We start from the raw sequence: 16,371 nt of genomic DNA, 5'->3' as shown, positions 1-16,371 counted from the left end.
ACACAGTTACATCAGAATTGATCTTGAAACATACAGGTTCTTTCGGAAGAAAACATAGAGCTTTCACATCAATAAACCAAAATATTCAAAGATCGTTTTTAACAATTAAACTATTGCATGTCACGTTATCGAAAACAGTTTTTTTCTTTCGAGCAAGTAATTATTATTTAATCTAAATACAAAAAAAAAATACTTCTATTTTAAGTAAATGTATAATAATTGTACTTCAGATGTAAAAAAAGAAAAACAGATTAAAATCGAAATTGAATAGTCAAAGACGCAAAGGTGACAGACATTTATTGACCTGAAATGTAGCGAATATATAGTCAATCAATGTAGTAACTATCACAACACATTTTTGAAGAACTCATCAGATTTGGTTCAATTACTATTTTTTTGGAGTAATTCTTTTAAACATTTTGTTTTAAAATGCTTACTAAATATTTGGTTATAATATAGCAGATTTGTAAACTTTCCTCACCTTTACATGCCTAATATGTAAACGTTTTGTAACGATTATCTAGATGACCATTTTGCGAGTGAAGAAATTTCCAACACTGTCGAAACAGTCAACTATACATTAGAGGGATCTAAAAATAAGATTCTTCCAACCAAACCATCCGTAACATATCAACGAATTACAACTTTAACAGGTATTAACAACGTTGATACATGACACCTAACTATATCAATATCACCCTCAGACTAAAAATATAATCGACGTTTAAACATCAAAGGGAAATCAAAGAAACAAGAATTCGAACGGTTATATGAAATTAACAAAATCCAGGGATAAAAAATTGACAAAGAAATAGAAATGCATGCATCATAATTTATAACATTTATTTGATGTTGGCCGTCAGATGTAATTGAGCATATTAGTATATATTGTCGGTTCATAAAACATGTTTTATATTTTTAAGGTGGTCGTGAATGTTGCAAGTGTTCAACAAATACAACAATCATCCATAGTATTGATGAAATCATCAAAGAAATCACTGTCGACAAGAAAAATACATCTCGCTTTGTAAGAAAACTGCGTTGTTCTTCGGACAAAAGAGTATCGTCAAAAGCAATAGGACTAGTGGCTACCTTGGTTTTGGCTGGAGTTGTAATTGTTATTGTTGTAATGGATTATCATAATATAAGACTTGCTGTACGTAATGTTTTACGACTGATGTCATTGTAGCTGTGGGATATAGTGTGTTGATTTCCACAAGAATTAAGTAAATAAAAAGGACGGTTTAAAATGATTAAAACGTGCAATCGAAATGAATTTCTTTTCTATTGTAGACTAGATTAGTATTGCTGTAGCATTTTGTTAAGCTTTATTTTATTGTCGCAGCTTACGGCAGACTCTGTAGGAACTTTCTCAGTAAAATCAGCCCTTTTAATATTGGTTCTTACATGTATAGGTTATGTTTGTTATCATCATCCAATTAGGTGACGTTCAATCAACTCGATGTTTATCAGGAACATTTTTTCTTTAATATCTTAGCTTGTTTTCATTTCAACATACTGGGTTTTTTTCGTTTCTACTTTGACCCTACTCTTCCATTAATTCGACGATTCTAAAACTTAATATACATGTACAACTGTTGATTGTCAAAACAAATTGTTTTGTTTAATCATATTGATAAAACAGATATCCTTTAACTACGACTTGTATTGAAAATCTGATAAAATATTTCCTTCCAAAAGCAGTACATGTTTTCAATTTCTAGTGAAGTAATTTAATGTGACGGACATAAAACGCAATTAAAAAACGGCATATACAACGTTCCCAGAAATAACAGGAAACATTGACATTTTAATAAGGAAACCAGTTCTTAAACTTAAAAGTAATAACTAAAGGCAGAATAATGATTGAGACGTGGCTTCATACCTTTGATTAGAAAGCTTTAAGACAGAAATAATATACAGACTAATCGTTGAAAGGCATCTTTTATTTTATTTCTTCATATATGGAAGATAAACAATTTAAACCAATTGAACTTGTCATATCTAGTTATTTCTATATAAATGTTATTATTTTTTTATTCTATGATCTTTTTTCTATTCACTAGCTATTAAATGTTTCGCATAATATTGCAACATACGGAACAAAGCTACATTGTATATCATTAAATGTGTTTGCTCCAGAGGTTGTTGATCTTTGACTGGATAACAGTTTTGTTAAGATAGCCAATACACATGCATTTTGTCAACAGATTAGTATCACAATTATAAACAGCCGCAGTACAAACAAAATTAAGCATTATAGAAGAAGCACTAATTACCGACTGTTTCCTTTGGCACTTTTGAGCATGTGGGCTTAAGTTATATTAACTTCTTTTATTTCCAGTTTTACTATAGGTATTTTGTTTTTAAATGATTTGTTTAGTTCTTTCATTTTTTTTCCATTTAATTATTATATCACTCTTCAAAGTAGTTAACCTATATTTCTGAGGGAATAATATTTGAAATGATTGCATCATTAAAACTTTGTAAGATTTTTACTTTTTGTTACATATTCTGTTTTGAATATATACAGTTTTGCTAATGTTGAATTTTATTTTGAAAAAAGTCTGAACATTTTATTTCTATATAATTACATGGTATTAACGTTATCATAGGTTTCTATAGTATGTTTCATGATTCGAATCAAAAATTGATCTCTTGTGGACGAAAAAAATATATACAAAGAGCATAATTGCGATAAACCATGTAACATCTTGCCATAGAAACATCTAAACAATATTGAAACAGGGAAAAGATGTCAAGCAATAATTGAGAGATGGAAAATGGTACTATTGTCATATTTTAGTGTTATGTAATTACAGTTTCTATTGAAATATCCACTTCATACAGTGTGGACTTTGAAACTTGTGGTCATCGAATGCATTTACATTTCAAACGTATAAAGTCCCCGAGGTTAACAGTGCCAAATAAAAATTAAATAAAGTAGTTTCAATTGTTTAATGATTGAAGTAATTTAAGAACATTCCGTTTTTATTAATTGCAAAACGATAGGTTGTATCGAAGTATGCGACCAGTACATTGTCATTTTTGACTCACTAGTATACTTCTAGGTTCAAATGCTTTGTCATCAGTGGTAATGTCAGAATGTCCACTATAATAACCAACGTTATCACTGTAAGTTTTAATTTCTAAAAATGTACTTTTTTGTCTTTAGAATACTCATCTACCACAAAGATATTCCCTTTCAATGTCGTTGCAAACGTCTAGAATTACTGTTTGTCATTGACCTACTGTTTCTCACCATATTAAGAATAATACCCTGAACATTATTAATTCTGCGAACAGTAATGTCACCTCATCAAATGTCATGACATTGCTTCAGGCCAATGAATCTATCAAATACTGACATTTTATTGTCTCTACAGTATTATCATTTATAAAACTTAGGGTTAGTCTCACACCCTGATAGTGAGATTTCCAGACCGAACGGTCTGACTTTAAGATTGATATTGTAATGGTATTGTCATCACATAATTAAATATGTTGTATTTTGTCCCTTGTACCGGCCTCTTTTGACAGTGACTCATAAGGTGCAATAGCAATCGGATGTATTACACCTCAAATTTAAAACACGAATATGCACATTTATTTGTCTGGTAAAGCGATGCTAGTATTCGCGCAACATATTTGGAGCGTTGAAATCGTGGTTTTTTAAGTTAGAAATGACCAATTCATGTAGACCTGATTTTTTTCATTGGAACGAAACTATTTCAAAGTAACGATAATTTATCTTTGAATTCAAAATAAATAAAATTGAAGAAGAATTGATCTCTCGATAGATTGTTTTACGAGCAATTTTATATGGCGTTCACCATATTAATTTCGAATAGAGAACACAATCTCTATTAGTCAAATTGAACAAACCTATATTTGCGCTAGTCTGACATAACAAGAGGTTTTTTCTATCACGTTCATGATATAAAATATGAGTGTTTTAATCATTTCATCACTTCTTGGTTTAAGTTGTATATACTTCCGGTCTCCTTGTGCTCTATGGTGGGCCAAGAGCCCTGTTTCAATGAATGAAAGGGTAATGAAACAAAGCATGCAATTTTCAACCTTAGTCAAACCGTAAACAGGGGCATATATTGTCTTGCTAGTACATTTCTCCTATCGCACTATAGTCATATGAAATGATTTAATTTTTGAAGATTCAGATATTAAACATACAGATTTAGCAAAGTATAAAACTGTACAATATATTACATAATATAGACTTTTAATTTTCAGTTTACTATTGATTTTAAAATTGAGTTATTGAAATCTTGAGCTTTAAACGAAGAATATATGTTTTATATAATCGAACATATACAATGTACAATATAAATAAACATGTACAATATGAAGAATTTATTTTATCTGATCGAACATAGTCAAATTCTGAGATTAGAGTAGATGTCCATTCGATCCTTTTGTTCGGGAAAATCATTCTCGACCATATCTGAACCGGACTTTGATACACACTCAATGTAAAAATGTTCGACTGGTCGATCTGTACATAAAAAATCGTAATTCTCCTGTGTATGGAGAATCGGAGATATTTCTCTGCTGTTGGTATTATTATCGTCTATCGTTGTCAGAGTATGAGCTTCACTGGACGAAATATTCGATAATTCTGATAGTAACGGGTTACGTACTTGACAGTCTAGGTTGTCCTGACTTCGTTGAACTGATTCAATTACATGCATTTCGTTATCACAATCCTGTAATTGACAATCTTCCACAGTTCTCGACGTAAAACCTATTAGCCTATTGTTATCGATCCTGTAATCTGAATGGTTATCTTTATGGATTCTGTCAAGAGATTCAGCATCAATACAGTGAGTTGGAAATGAATTGATTGCGTCATCAGTTAATTCAAAATTTTCTGAGCGCAAGGTTAATTCACTTAAAGTGTACTTTGTGACTTTTTGTAAATCTCCTTCGCGATGGCCTGCATCGTGCTCAAAATTTCCATTGTCATGTTCGTTAGCTGCTACATAAAGACACATTAAGCCATTCCCTCCCTCATGATGATCGAAAGTTCTTTCCTTTATCGACTCACTGTTTTGTCTGTTACCAACATAGCCTATTTCATCATACTCATTTATATCGTTGTTTGATATGTGTGTGCTGATATTATTCTTATTTTTATCTTTCATCAGTTTCATACACACTGTTGACGTGGACACTATAAGTATGATATTAAACACCACACTTATAATTAGGAATTGAGTCGTTTGCAGAGTTGTCGATTTGTCTTGATCTTAACAAAGACAAATAGAAATATTAGTCAAGACAATTACAAAAAATATCTTCAATTTACATGCCCGATATATTTTATTGTTTAAATAACCTGTAACCAATGCTACATGTGGCATATTTGGAATTTTTAAACTACTATGTAGCGCGTGATCAAACGAATTGAAATTCATATTACTTAAGCTACGATTTACGTCATTTTCATTAAAATACATGTTCGAATTCTCCTTATGTTATTTAAGTACGTACTTAAAAATTTGTACTTGTACAATTTGTGTTTACAATTTAACACAATCGACAAACAGGACATGATTGGAAATAAATGTATTGAAATCTAGATGAAACCCCTCACAACACTACAGAAAGAAAGCGAAATGACGAGGCACACTTAGGGGTGTTTTTGACCCCTAATAGACTAAAATTACAAACAAGATAATTAATTGTTACCGATCAATAGTTTTGTAAGGGACATAATGTAGTTAGGCAATGATACGTTTTTTTTTTAATAATTTAAATTAGTTTTTGTTGAGTAATGTCAAGTCAAATATATCTTTTATGGGGTCAAAAATGTCTAAAATTTGGTACGAAATTGATCATGCTCACCAAGTTCAGGAATTCTTATTAAATGTACAAACATGACTCAGAATATCAAGATATTATATGATTATACATTAACGCAGACACTTGTTTATTACCTGGAACAGGTAAAAAACCGGCTATTTTGACAAGTGATTGTAACTAAATTTGCTGTGTCTCAACCAACAATTGTCATGACAAAAGGGTGTCAAATTCACTCATAAATGTGCCTTAACCTTTACTACCTGTAGAATAAATTTGAATTCGAATGCTACTTGTGCCTTGTCGATTCTGCACGAACAGTGTCACATTTGCGTTTCCATCAACTTGTAAGTACAAAACAATCTTGTATCCCTGTACCCCTACTGTAAACGTCACATCACTGTTTTCATTTGTCTCTGTTGCTTCATAAAATTTGAATGGTTTGATCATCGAGGTAGAAACATGTATATTGTGTATTTTAGTAGTTGGCATAATGCCGTTGGACATTTTGTCCTTTTCTATCCATACTCTTCTTATGTTGGGTTTACTGTACACAAATATTGAGATGGTATTGTTTGTCTTTGGTATTATGGAGGCGATGTATGGAATGTCGGAAACAAATACAGGAATACCTATATATACAAAATTTTATTTCATTATATAACCCTCGTATAGACAATATCAGTAAATTAACTTGACAATTGCCGTACAACATTTCTTTGTATTGTAATAATAAAACGGAAACATATCAGTGAACATTGAAAATAAACCGTTTCCTCTATTCCAAAAAAAGGTAGCGAACATTTTTTTCTTAAAATGGATCGATGGTAAACAAAATCCTTTATGATTAAGAAAGTACATTAAATCCGAAAAAGAAATGTAAATATTATTCCATATGCACTTTGAAAAGATAATTGTATTCAACTTAATGTGTCATGTGATCCACATTATATGATAGATGGGGGAAAAAGATTAATCGGTACTAACCGGAAAACACATATGTTGTCACAGTTTCGTTCAATGACACCATGCCCCTTGTGTCTTTAATGAGGCATCTATATTGTCCATTGTTATAATAGGGAACAGATAAAAAGGGTAAACTGACAGCGCACCGAGCAAGGGCTTTAATTTGTCGGATGATATTTCCTCCATAACTATGTTGTAATTGTAAGTAGAAATTTGTTCCTGATGTGTTTATCTTGCATGTAATTGATTTCTTATCAACTATCAGCATTGCGTCTGAAGACAAAAATTGACAAAAAGGTGTGTTTTTCATATAAAATATGAATGTTGAAAGTATATAGATACAACTGCAACAAATCACAAATAAAGAATAACAAGTCATATTCATGTTGAATTTTTTCTATATAGCCAAACATTCATAAGCAATTACATTTTAATAAAGAGTAAGGGTGTTTTGCTATAGCGAAATGGTAAACAGTGAAAGCATTTTTTTTGCATTCTCTGTGTTTATTTTTTTATAAAATGGCATTGAATTCCTTTTTGACTGTTATTACCACATTATCTGGCCAGGAAGAAACAATCTACTGTTCAACTTTTAATTACCCCTTATTGTGGTTTATTTATGTGCATTAACAAAACTTAGACCATAGGTAATTTGAAGGTATCAATCCCTACAAATTTTGGCAAACCCTGGCCATTTCTAAAGAAATTTCTTTTTCTGTTGTTAGAATTGCACTGATAAGGAGTTGCTATTTACTATTCATCTTTATTTATTTATTTTCTTAAACTTGTGTAAGGACGAAAACTTACCATAAAGTCTAAGAACAACTGCATCATTAAATGCTCCAAAATAGTCATCCCAGAAAACATAGCAGCCCTCGTGTTCTCTTGATACATCCTCAATAGTGAAACATGGCTGTTTAGTTATGCATACAGCTGGGTTTTTGATCTCCTTGTACTCAAAGCTGGAGTTTCTATGTTTAAAAAAATAATAATTTGTCCAGTCGTTGTAATGAATAACTGCCGTTGCAGAAGGTCTAGCAAATACTGTGTTGTACAATAGTTCGTTATCCGTCGATTTCCTTCCACCAAAGACTGAAATTAAACTTTTAATTGAAAAAAAGGGCAATTACACATTTATAAAACTGATTAACTATGGATAACGGTTCAATTGGAGGACGCTTACCCTACCGGTGCACCTGGTCCGAATTTCTCATTTGCTTATGTTACTTTTTATGTATGATTTTGGTTACTTTGTGTTCCTTGTTGTGTGTGTCTGTTTTCCATGTCTGGTCTTTGTCCCTGGATTACATTCTTTTGATTACCGCTATAACCTTGGTTTTTTGGATTACTCTTTCAAAAGAATAGTCCAAGAGGTAAGTACCTACAGTGAAAGGCAACACCAAATCACAAAACCGTTTAGTTGTAAAACGACTGATATGTTCCTTTTTGCGATAGAAATAATTGCTTAAACTAGAATTCAAAGCACGTTAATTATCTTGTTTAAGGTATTATTCTATTGTGAATGTTGGTTTGATTTGATATAACATCCTGAAAGTAACATAAGCGACTCACTTATTTCAAAGAAAACGATTATGATCAAATAAATTACTAAAAAACAAGATGGAAACAAAGGGCAATCGGACGAAAAATGTATGTCGGTTACATTAAGATTGATTGATTGATTGTTTGGGTTAACGCCCGGTCAGCAATAGTTTAGCTATATTCAGGCAATGAACATATAATGGACAATAAAATGAACATGAAATAATGATGATGAAATAAAAAGGGATGGGACACAAGGATAATAGGGTCGACAGATTTTGATTGCCACAAAATAAAAGGGAGGGATGGGTACATAGAGAAAAAAGTGACAGGGTGAAAGCCCATACCACAATAACTTTAATTTTGATCGGAAAACTAGCAACAAGAATTCGGCATAAACCCGACATTAAATCATGTGCCCATATGGTGAGCAAATAAATAAAAGACCTCCATTTTGCTTGGTGATGGTTAATTTATAAACACATTGCAAATAGACCGTACATAGACAAATATGCAAAATACGATAACCATATGATGCTTGATGCATAAAATAATCACATGTTCTTCATATGTGTCTCTGGTGCAGCAAGTTTGAGTAAAAAGAGAGTGAGTAAAAGATAGTAAGGATATCAAGAATTGAGAACTTTAATTGAGAACATGAGTAAATCAGTTGTTGAAGTAGTGTTATATTATAATAATTGCATTAATTTTGTACAGTTCATGAGGAATACTTTACTTACTCTTCACCAAAGCAGTGCTGAAAAATTTCTTGTCCTTACATTGAACTACATACATTCCTCCATCGTGGTGTGTAACATTTAGTATTTTCAGAATGACTTCTTTCCTTATTTGATCGACACTTATTTCATATTTGCCATTGTTTTGTGTTTTTCTGATAGTAAACGAAACAACACCAATATTGCCATGGTTTGAAATATCCCTTCCTCTTCCAAATGTTGCCAAAATAATATTAGCACAGGTCGGAATAGCAGAAAACGTCAAAATAGCATTTTCTCCATGATGAACAGACAAAGTTTGATCTGCACAAATATCACTTGTTGCTTAAAAGAAAAATGCACTTGAACAATTTATGTTCGTTGGAATAAACCCTCATTTAAATCTGTCTACGATATGTACATGTGTGTGTGTGTGTGTGTGTGTGTGTGTGTTTGTGTGTGTGAGCAATTTATTTTTTGCCTTGTTTTATGTTGTACTAATGAAGGTTTCATTTAAGGTCATTGCGTTAATACGGGAAGTGTATTTACGTAGTTTATAAGATCAGTCAAAAAATGGACTCGTTATTAACAATGTATTTGTTATGTTTTTGCAACATATTGTTAATTAGATGGTGAAAAATATCAATCGCCTTATTTTTGCCACAATTCATTTTGTTTGTGTAAGCTCAAGTAAATCCGTTTAAACTAAAATATTTAATGGCATGATATAAATACATACCCATTGAAAAACATGCCGGGAGAAATAATACCAGTAGACCCATATGCTTTAGTACCTGTTCATTAAAATGAAAAAAATATAATTTCAAAGTAGGTGTCAATACATTAAAAGTAAAAACAATCATCAAAAGAGTACCATACAGACATTTTAAAACATATTTCTTGCTTTTCACAAAGTTAAGTTAACACGTTAACATTAATGCTTATTCTATCTGTCCAAAAGACAACCAGAATTTATAATGTGTAAATAACTTACTTTCATAATCACTCCTGGTATTGAGTGATTGTTTCAGAATACACCGTAGTTCAAATCTCATACAAATACATAAACGACGGTTTCTTGCAGATATACTAAAATGTATTAATTTTCCACTTGCGAACACCAGGAAATTTTACAGTTCAAGTATTATAATTACTATTGTTGATAAAGAATTAATTCCGTTGTTCAGGGGAATGATATTAAGTGTGTTCAAAAACAGTTAGAAGAGCAAGAACAATACAAACAACAGGTAAATCACACACACACACACACACACACACACACACACACACACACACACACACACACAGCTTACGGCACTGAAGATCAAATGACCGCTTACATGGCGATGAAGATCAAATGACCGCTTACATGGCGATATTTAAGTAACAGTCAAACAGTGCCCATGGTAAAGTAATTCACAGTGTAGAAAAACCAATGCATCACATCATGTTAATTTTGTATACATATGCTATATTTATACGTAACAATAATTATTTCCTAATTAAGATCTGTACTTTTGAGAAAAATTCACTTTCACTTCCTGCTAAAATCAGCCATATCAAACCAAATCAAAAACGATATAACTTTTGCAAAGTGTTAATTTCAAGTACATTCTGTATGAATTTTATCTCAAAAGCGCAACCCCAAATACAATACTAAGACTGGTTATATTATCTATCATGGTTTCTGAACAAGAAATAAAACTGAGTTCGGTGGGTTTTTGACATGCACGTATCACCTCCTGTCGGCTGCATGCAAACCTCGTGGTCGTAAATTTCCTTCGTGAATAATTGAGTTTTATTAAATGTGTTAGTATGATTATATATGAAAACAAAATGATTGAAACTAAAAAAAAGTACAAAGTAGGAGTCTCATAGTGATGAATATCGCACAAAAAAACATGCAGCAATTTACCATTTATAAATGAGATTCCAGAAAACTTTATTGATAAAACATAATAATTGTTGATATAGTTTTGTCCATACATTGTTTCTATTGACGTCTCAATTTGAATAAGTTAAGAACAAAACTCCCAGTGGGTTTCAAATTGTTCTCAACTTTCATATATTGTCTTGTCGCAGGTGTAGTTACTTTTTCTACTTAAAGTCACAAAAGGTTCAAAACGCAATCAAGTGTAATCAAGGGAACCAAGGGTATAATGGTAAACAGAAGAATATAATCCATGGACAAAGACCAGACATAGAAAACAGACATACACAACACATAATATATAGTAACTAAAACCATACATACAAAGTAACAAAGCAAATGAGCAACTCGGACTCCACTAAAACTGTAAGCATAGTCCAGATGCACCGGTAGAGTAAGCGTTCTCTGCTTTTCTAGAAACAACCGCCGAGTTGCTTATAAAAGGTCCGTGGTAGACAAACGAGGGAAGAAAAACCATGACCCTTGAATTTAATCAGTTTTCATGGGGCACATGGATACACCATAACGATCCACGTGTTCACAATGACGACCATAATACTTCTGTAGTGATGTCGCCAATTTTGCAGCAACATTATCCTGTTACAAAAATCCATTTTTAGAGTTGTAGCGCGATACAAAAAGTCTGCGTAGTTTCGGCAAGCTCTGGCATAACGCATGAGTTGTGATATAAACACTCCATACGCAGGTGCTGAAAGGATGTTGCCACAGATGAAAGGAAAGGTGACAATTCTGAATGAAAAGTCATCACGTTTGTCGTAAAGTTTGGTCAATAGTTTTCCTTTACCATCGATTTCGAAGCGTAGGTCAAGATATGAGGCTGAAATGATTGGATACGAAATACACTATCCCTGACAATGCTTTTTTTATAATAACCAGGATAGAAAGCACAAGACTTAAAATTGCAGTAAATTTACTGGTCACATCTACTTGTAAGGATGTCGAACAAAAAACACAAACATGTGGTTCCGAGGACAACAACTCATTTATAAAATAGTTTAATAACAAGATGAATCGTGTTGGTAACCTTCACACTTTAAGATCATTTTGCAAGTTGAAATTTTTACCAACTTTATATAATACACTCTTCATTATCGACAATGGGAAATAGCTTAGTGGACCACCAAATGTCATGAATGCAATGTAAACTTTGATGAATTAAAAAACAAATAAACTCAAAACATAAGATAAAGATATCTTTATTTAACTGACATGATGTATAAGTTATTACTAAAAAATCCTGAAAAAAGTTTAAGTTTAAATTTAAAGTGAAATGACATCAGTACATATTTTGTATTTACATGCATATAGAGCTTTCACTCTTATATAACATGAGAGTACAATGTTTACCCTCGGGTACTTACCTCATTATTGTCATAAAGATTTTTTTATAAAGAGTTATCACAATAATCATGATTTGAGCAGAAACTAAAATAATGTTTTCTAAGAATTAAAACCAACGTTGAAAACACAATCACATAGCAACTTACATTCAATAATAAAGAAATAACACGTTCGAAGAGAACATGGCAAATGAGTAACTTGAAGTCCACCACAATTTGGGGAATAAACCAATTGTACCAGTAGAGTACGCGTCTTCTGGTGGTTTTAAACACCCATCGAATTGGTCACTAAAAGTCAAGTTTGGTTTCTGTGGTGGTTGTGATGATGACATTGTGTTTGGAAATATTTATTATTCTTCTTCAGGCAAAGAACAAAGAAGGGATGTACGATTAACCTGACAATACATACGTGAGGGTTTAACTATATCAAGATTTGAATCATTATTACAGACAATAATCGTCTTCATTTTTAATGAATACATGTACAAAATTTGAGTAAATCAGTTTAGTATCAATACCTTTAAGAAAAAAAAAAATTTCTTGTTTTGAATGTCATATGGTTCCGTAAATCAAATGCAGTATATGTGGGGAGATTTTTTATTGTCGCAATAAAACGTACGTTGAGGTTTTATAAAGAAAAGAACGGTGCAATAAATATAAATGTTTCAAAAATATTTCAGTTGTCACAAATTCATGCAATTTGAAATATAATGAAATGTGTTTATTGTAATTGGCTTGGCAATCCCACAATCAATGCTGGTAATAACATGCATGTCCTCATGGCATAAGAGACCATTAAGTTAACCATTTAATTAGACGAATGTTGATGACGTTACCTTACGTAGATCTATAACATAATTCAATACAAATTAAATCGGACTTGATGCCTCTCAGACAACTATAATGGGTAGAAATGAATTACAATATAAATCATTTGTCAATTATATGATTTTCTTGTCACTGTGTTACTAAGTAGTCTATAAATTAAGATTAAACCGTAGATACAAAATTAGAATGGAAATGTCGGTTAATATTACGCAAACATAAAGAGGTGTCGATACTACACTATACATTTTGTCATACTTAAGGGACAACAAATTCTTAAAAGTATTTCCCAGAATAGCATGAATAGTGAATATACTTAACAACGTAAATTCTTATGCAGCTTAATGTGTTAATGGAAGTTCTTTAAAAAAAAATTACTTGAAACTACCATTTCGAATATTGAAGTATTAACAAATAAGTTCAAAAGAGTAATTAAGGATACCAATGTTATAGCGGTAATCAAAAGAATGTAATCCAGGGACAAAGACCAGACATGGCAGACAGACACACACAACAACGAACATAAAAAAATCATACATACAAAGTAACAGAAGCAAATGAGCAACTCGGACCAGATGCACCGATAGGGTAAGCGCCCTCTGCTTTTGTAGAAACACCCGCAGAGTTGCTCATAAAAAGTCAACTCCGGGGTAGACAAACGAGGAAAGGAAAACTATGACACGTTGAATAAATCAGTTTTCATGGTGCAGATGGTTACACTTCTGTAGTGATGACTTCAATCTTGAAGCAGCATAACATGTTAGAGTTCTAGCGCGATACAAAAAGTCTGCGTAGTTTCGGCAAGCTCTGGCATAACGTTTTAGTTGTGATATGAACACTCCATACGCAGGTGCTGAAGAGACGTTGCCACAGATGAAAGGAAAGTTGACAATTCTGAATGAAAGTCATCACGATTGTCAGAAAGTTTGGTTAATAGTTTTCCTTTACCATCGATTTCTAAGTGTAGGTCAAGATATGAGGCTGACTTCACAGTGTCTGTTGTTTCCTTCATCACAAGTTATTCGGAGTAGATGAGTTGTATAAAGTCCCCGAAATTAGGATTGTTTAAAGCTAATACGTCATCTATACAGCGGAAACTGAGATTAATGGATCTAGCCAAACGATATTCTTTCTGTCGGATCAGATCAGCTATAAAGTCAGCCTCATAAGAGTGAAGGGATAGGTCATCAAGTATAGGAGCACAATTTGTTCCCATTGGAATGCCGACCGTTTTTTTGAAAAACACGTCAATCACACTGGAAACATATGTTGTCGATTAAAAATTCCAGCAAACATCTTCCTCTGTCCACGGCAGCTTGTTAAAGACGACTAAGAGCGCTCAGAACCCTGGCCGAAGTTTTGGACGATCTGCCCATAGAACAACTGTATATTTTTTTTTAAATTTTAGTCAACATCAAGAAACTTATTTATGCATTTAATAAAGTACTCTTCAAGCCGTTATGTTATCGTATTTTGTATGGATTCAAGTAACCAAATTTGAAATTTAATTAATACTCCATGATTATCTAGCAGGATTAGATTCAATTTTTTTTCAGATATAGATACTATTAAAGTGTTTAACTGTTATTGTTATATCTACTGCCCCCCCCCACCGGTTTCGCTATGTATGAACAATGGCTTTTACTTGTCAACGCCGTGTTGAACTCATGCTTAAACGACAGTTTCCCATTAAACATAATTAGTTGTTTTATTTCAATTAATTCATGTTTGAGGGCAAATAGTAATTGAATGTAATGTCATTCGATCCTGTGTTACTCTAAACAACAATGGAAGTAAATAAAAAAAAACATAATAATATTCTGCGGGTCGACATCATATATTACAATTCATACCCAGTCAAAGACTTCTTTTAAGCAATGGAAATCCGCAAGGACTACTAATATTTCTGCAGAATACCAGGAATACTTTAATTGCATATTCAGAAACTCTTTTGTAAAATTCATGAAACATTTGATATAAATTATCGCTTAATAGTTTGCACGCAACTATTTTACATGTAAAGAAAAAAGATGGCTTAATTGAAAACGAGGTTTTGATTTTTTAAAAGGAAATAACATATCTTTGTTAGAATCAGTCAGGATGGACTAAACAGGTTTAATTGACGCCATTTTGTCTCAATTTTTTTTTCAGTTAAAGTAATAGTATTTAATTGGGGATAATCACGAAACAAAGCAAAGAGGCATGTTCATTACTATTTTTATGCATTTTGTCAAGTATACATCATATCAATATTCTTAGACAGAGGAACATACTCCCAACTGGTATCCCCTCCTGTATTAAACTTGGATAGTTCAATTTCATGCGTATCTTCCAGTATCCAGAAACATGTTTGTTATACTGATTAAACGCCCCACATAATCGTGGAATATTTCAGGGACATTTACGATATTTTCTTCATTTGTCTTCTTGGAACAAGTGGCACACTTTGTTCTTATCTGTCAGTGGTTAATACATTTGTTCCAAACTGCACTCTTTCCCGTATGTATATATAGGTTTATTTATAAATCATGTTACAGTATATTGTTATTTTAGGGCCAACTGTTTTCACAAACAAACACATTTTTTTTCTAATTCTAAAGTGCTATCTATTATTTTATTACATTACTAAAATTCATACAAAAATGCCAAGTATAGTCCAATCCTGGAAATAACTGTGTACTTACAAAGTACTTTGGTGCCAATAAAGAACGGTTGTGCACTTGGGTATTTTTAACAGTTACAAATGTAGCTTAAATTTATTACCATGACTCGTTTGAAATGATCTGAGCCATTACTGTTTTTGGAAACGCCAATATCATATTTAAGCTGTTCATCACTCTCACCAAATAGGCTTAGGATTGATACAAGTTGCGAAGGATGATAATTAGTCAAGCTATACTATAAAATACTTTCTACTGTGCCCCAAGTATAAAAACATTCATATTATATTCATGACTCAACCTCTTGATGCATATATAAGTAAGTAACCGACATTTCTATTCTGATGTTGCACCTTCGGTGAAATCTAAAGTAACAGACTAATTAACTTCAAAACACAGTCACAAGAAAATAAGTTCATTGCCAAATGATTTATAGAGTAACTATTTTCTCCACATGGTAGTGGTCTGGGAATATTCAAGATAAAATAATGTTATAGATCTACAAAAGGTAACGCAATCAGCATTTGTCAATTTTAATCAATGATCATTTA

General features: G+C 32.1%; 1 protein-coding gene across 2 annotated transcripts; it reads right to left on the bottom strand.

The window, feature by feature from the left end:
* Positions 1 to 4,223: 4,223 nt before the first annotated feature.
* Positions 4,224 to 10,215, bottom strand: LOC148619877 (uncharacterized). Of its 2 annotated transcripts, XM_088580246.1 has the most exons (7): positions 10,039 to 10,215; positions 9,784 to 9,838; positions 9,069 to 9,389; positions 7,594 to 7,878; positions 6,808 to 7,059; positions 6,084 to 6,452; positions 4,224 to 5,266 (listed from the first exon to the last, which is right to left on the bottom strand). In XM_088580246.1, the coding sequence occupies exons 1-7, from the start codon at positions 10,042 to 10,044 to the stop codon at positions 4,395 to 4,397; spliced, it is 2,160 nt and encodes a 719-aa protein (XP_088436372.1). In that variant the 5' UTR covers positions 10,045 to 10,215; the 3' UTR covers positions 4,224 to 4,394. The 2 variants fall into 2 exon arrangements, with proteins under 2 accessions (XP_088436372.1, XP_088436373.1); XM_088580247.1 differs by lacking the exon at positions 6,808 to 7,059 and having other exon boundaries at positions 10,039 to 10,214.
* Positions 10,216 to 16,371: the final 6,156 nt, after the last annotated feature.

The sequence above is a fragment of the Perna viridis genome, chromosome 4, assembly GCF_037379345.1.
Source record: "Perna viridis isolate PV_CMFRI_1.1 ecotype Kerala chromosome 4, ASM3737934v1, whole genome shotgun sequence".
Lineage (NCBI taxonomy): Eukaryota > Metazoa > Mollusca > Bivalvia > Mytilida > Mytilidae > Perna > Perna viridis.
Note: the sequence above shows the minus strand (reverse complement) of the source record. Positions and strands in the feature narration are given on the sequence as shown.

Bases quoted from the DNA above. Each gene is read 5' to 3' on its own strand.
- LOC148619877 (XM_088580246.1), bottom strand. The intron at 9,390-9,783 runs GTATGTATTTAT...TTTTCTTTTAAG, and splicing joins CCCGGCATGTTTTTCAATGG to CAACAAGTGATATTTGTGCA. The intron at 6,453-6,807 runs GTTAGTACCGAT...TTGTATATATAG, and splicing joins GACAACATATGTGTTTTCCG to GTATTCCTGTATTTGTTTCC.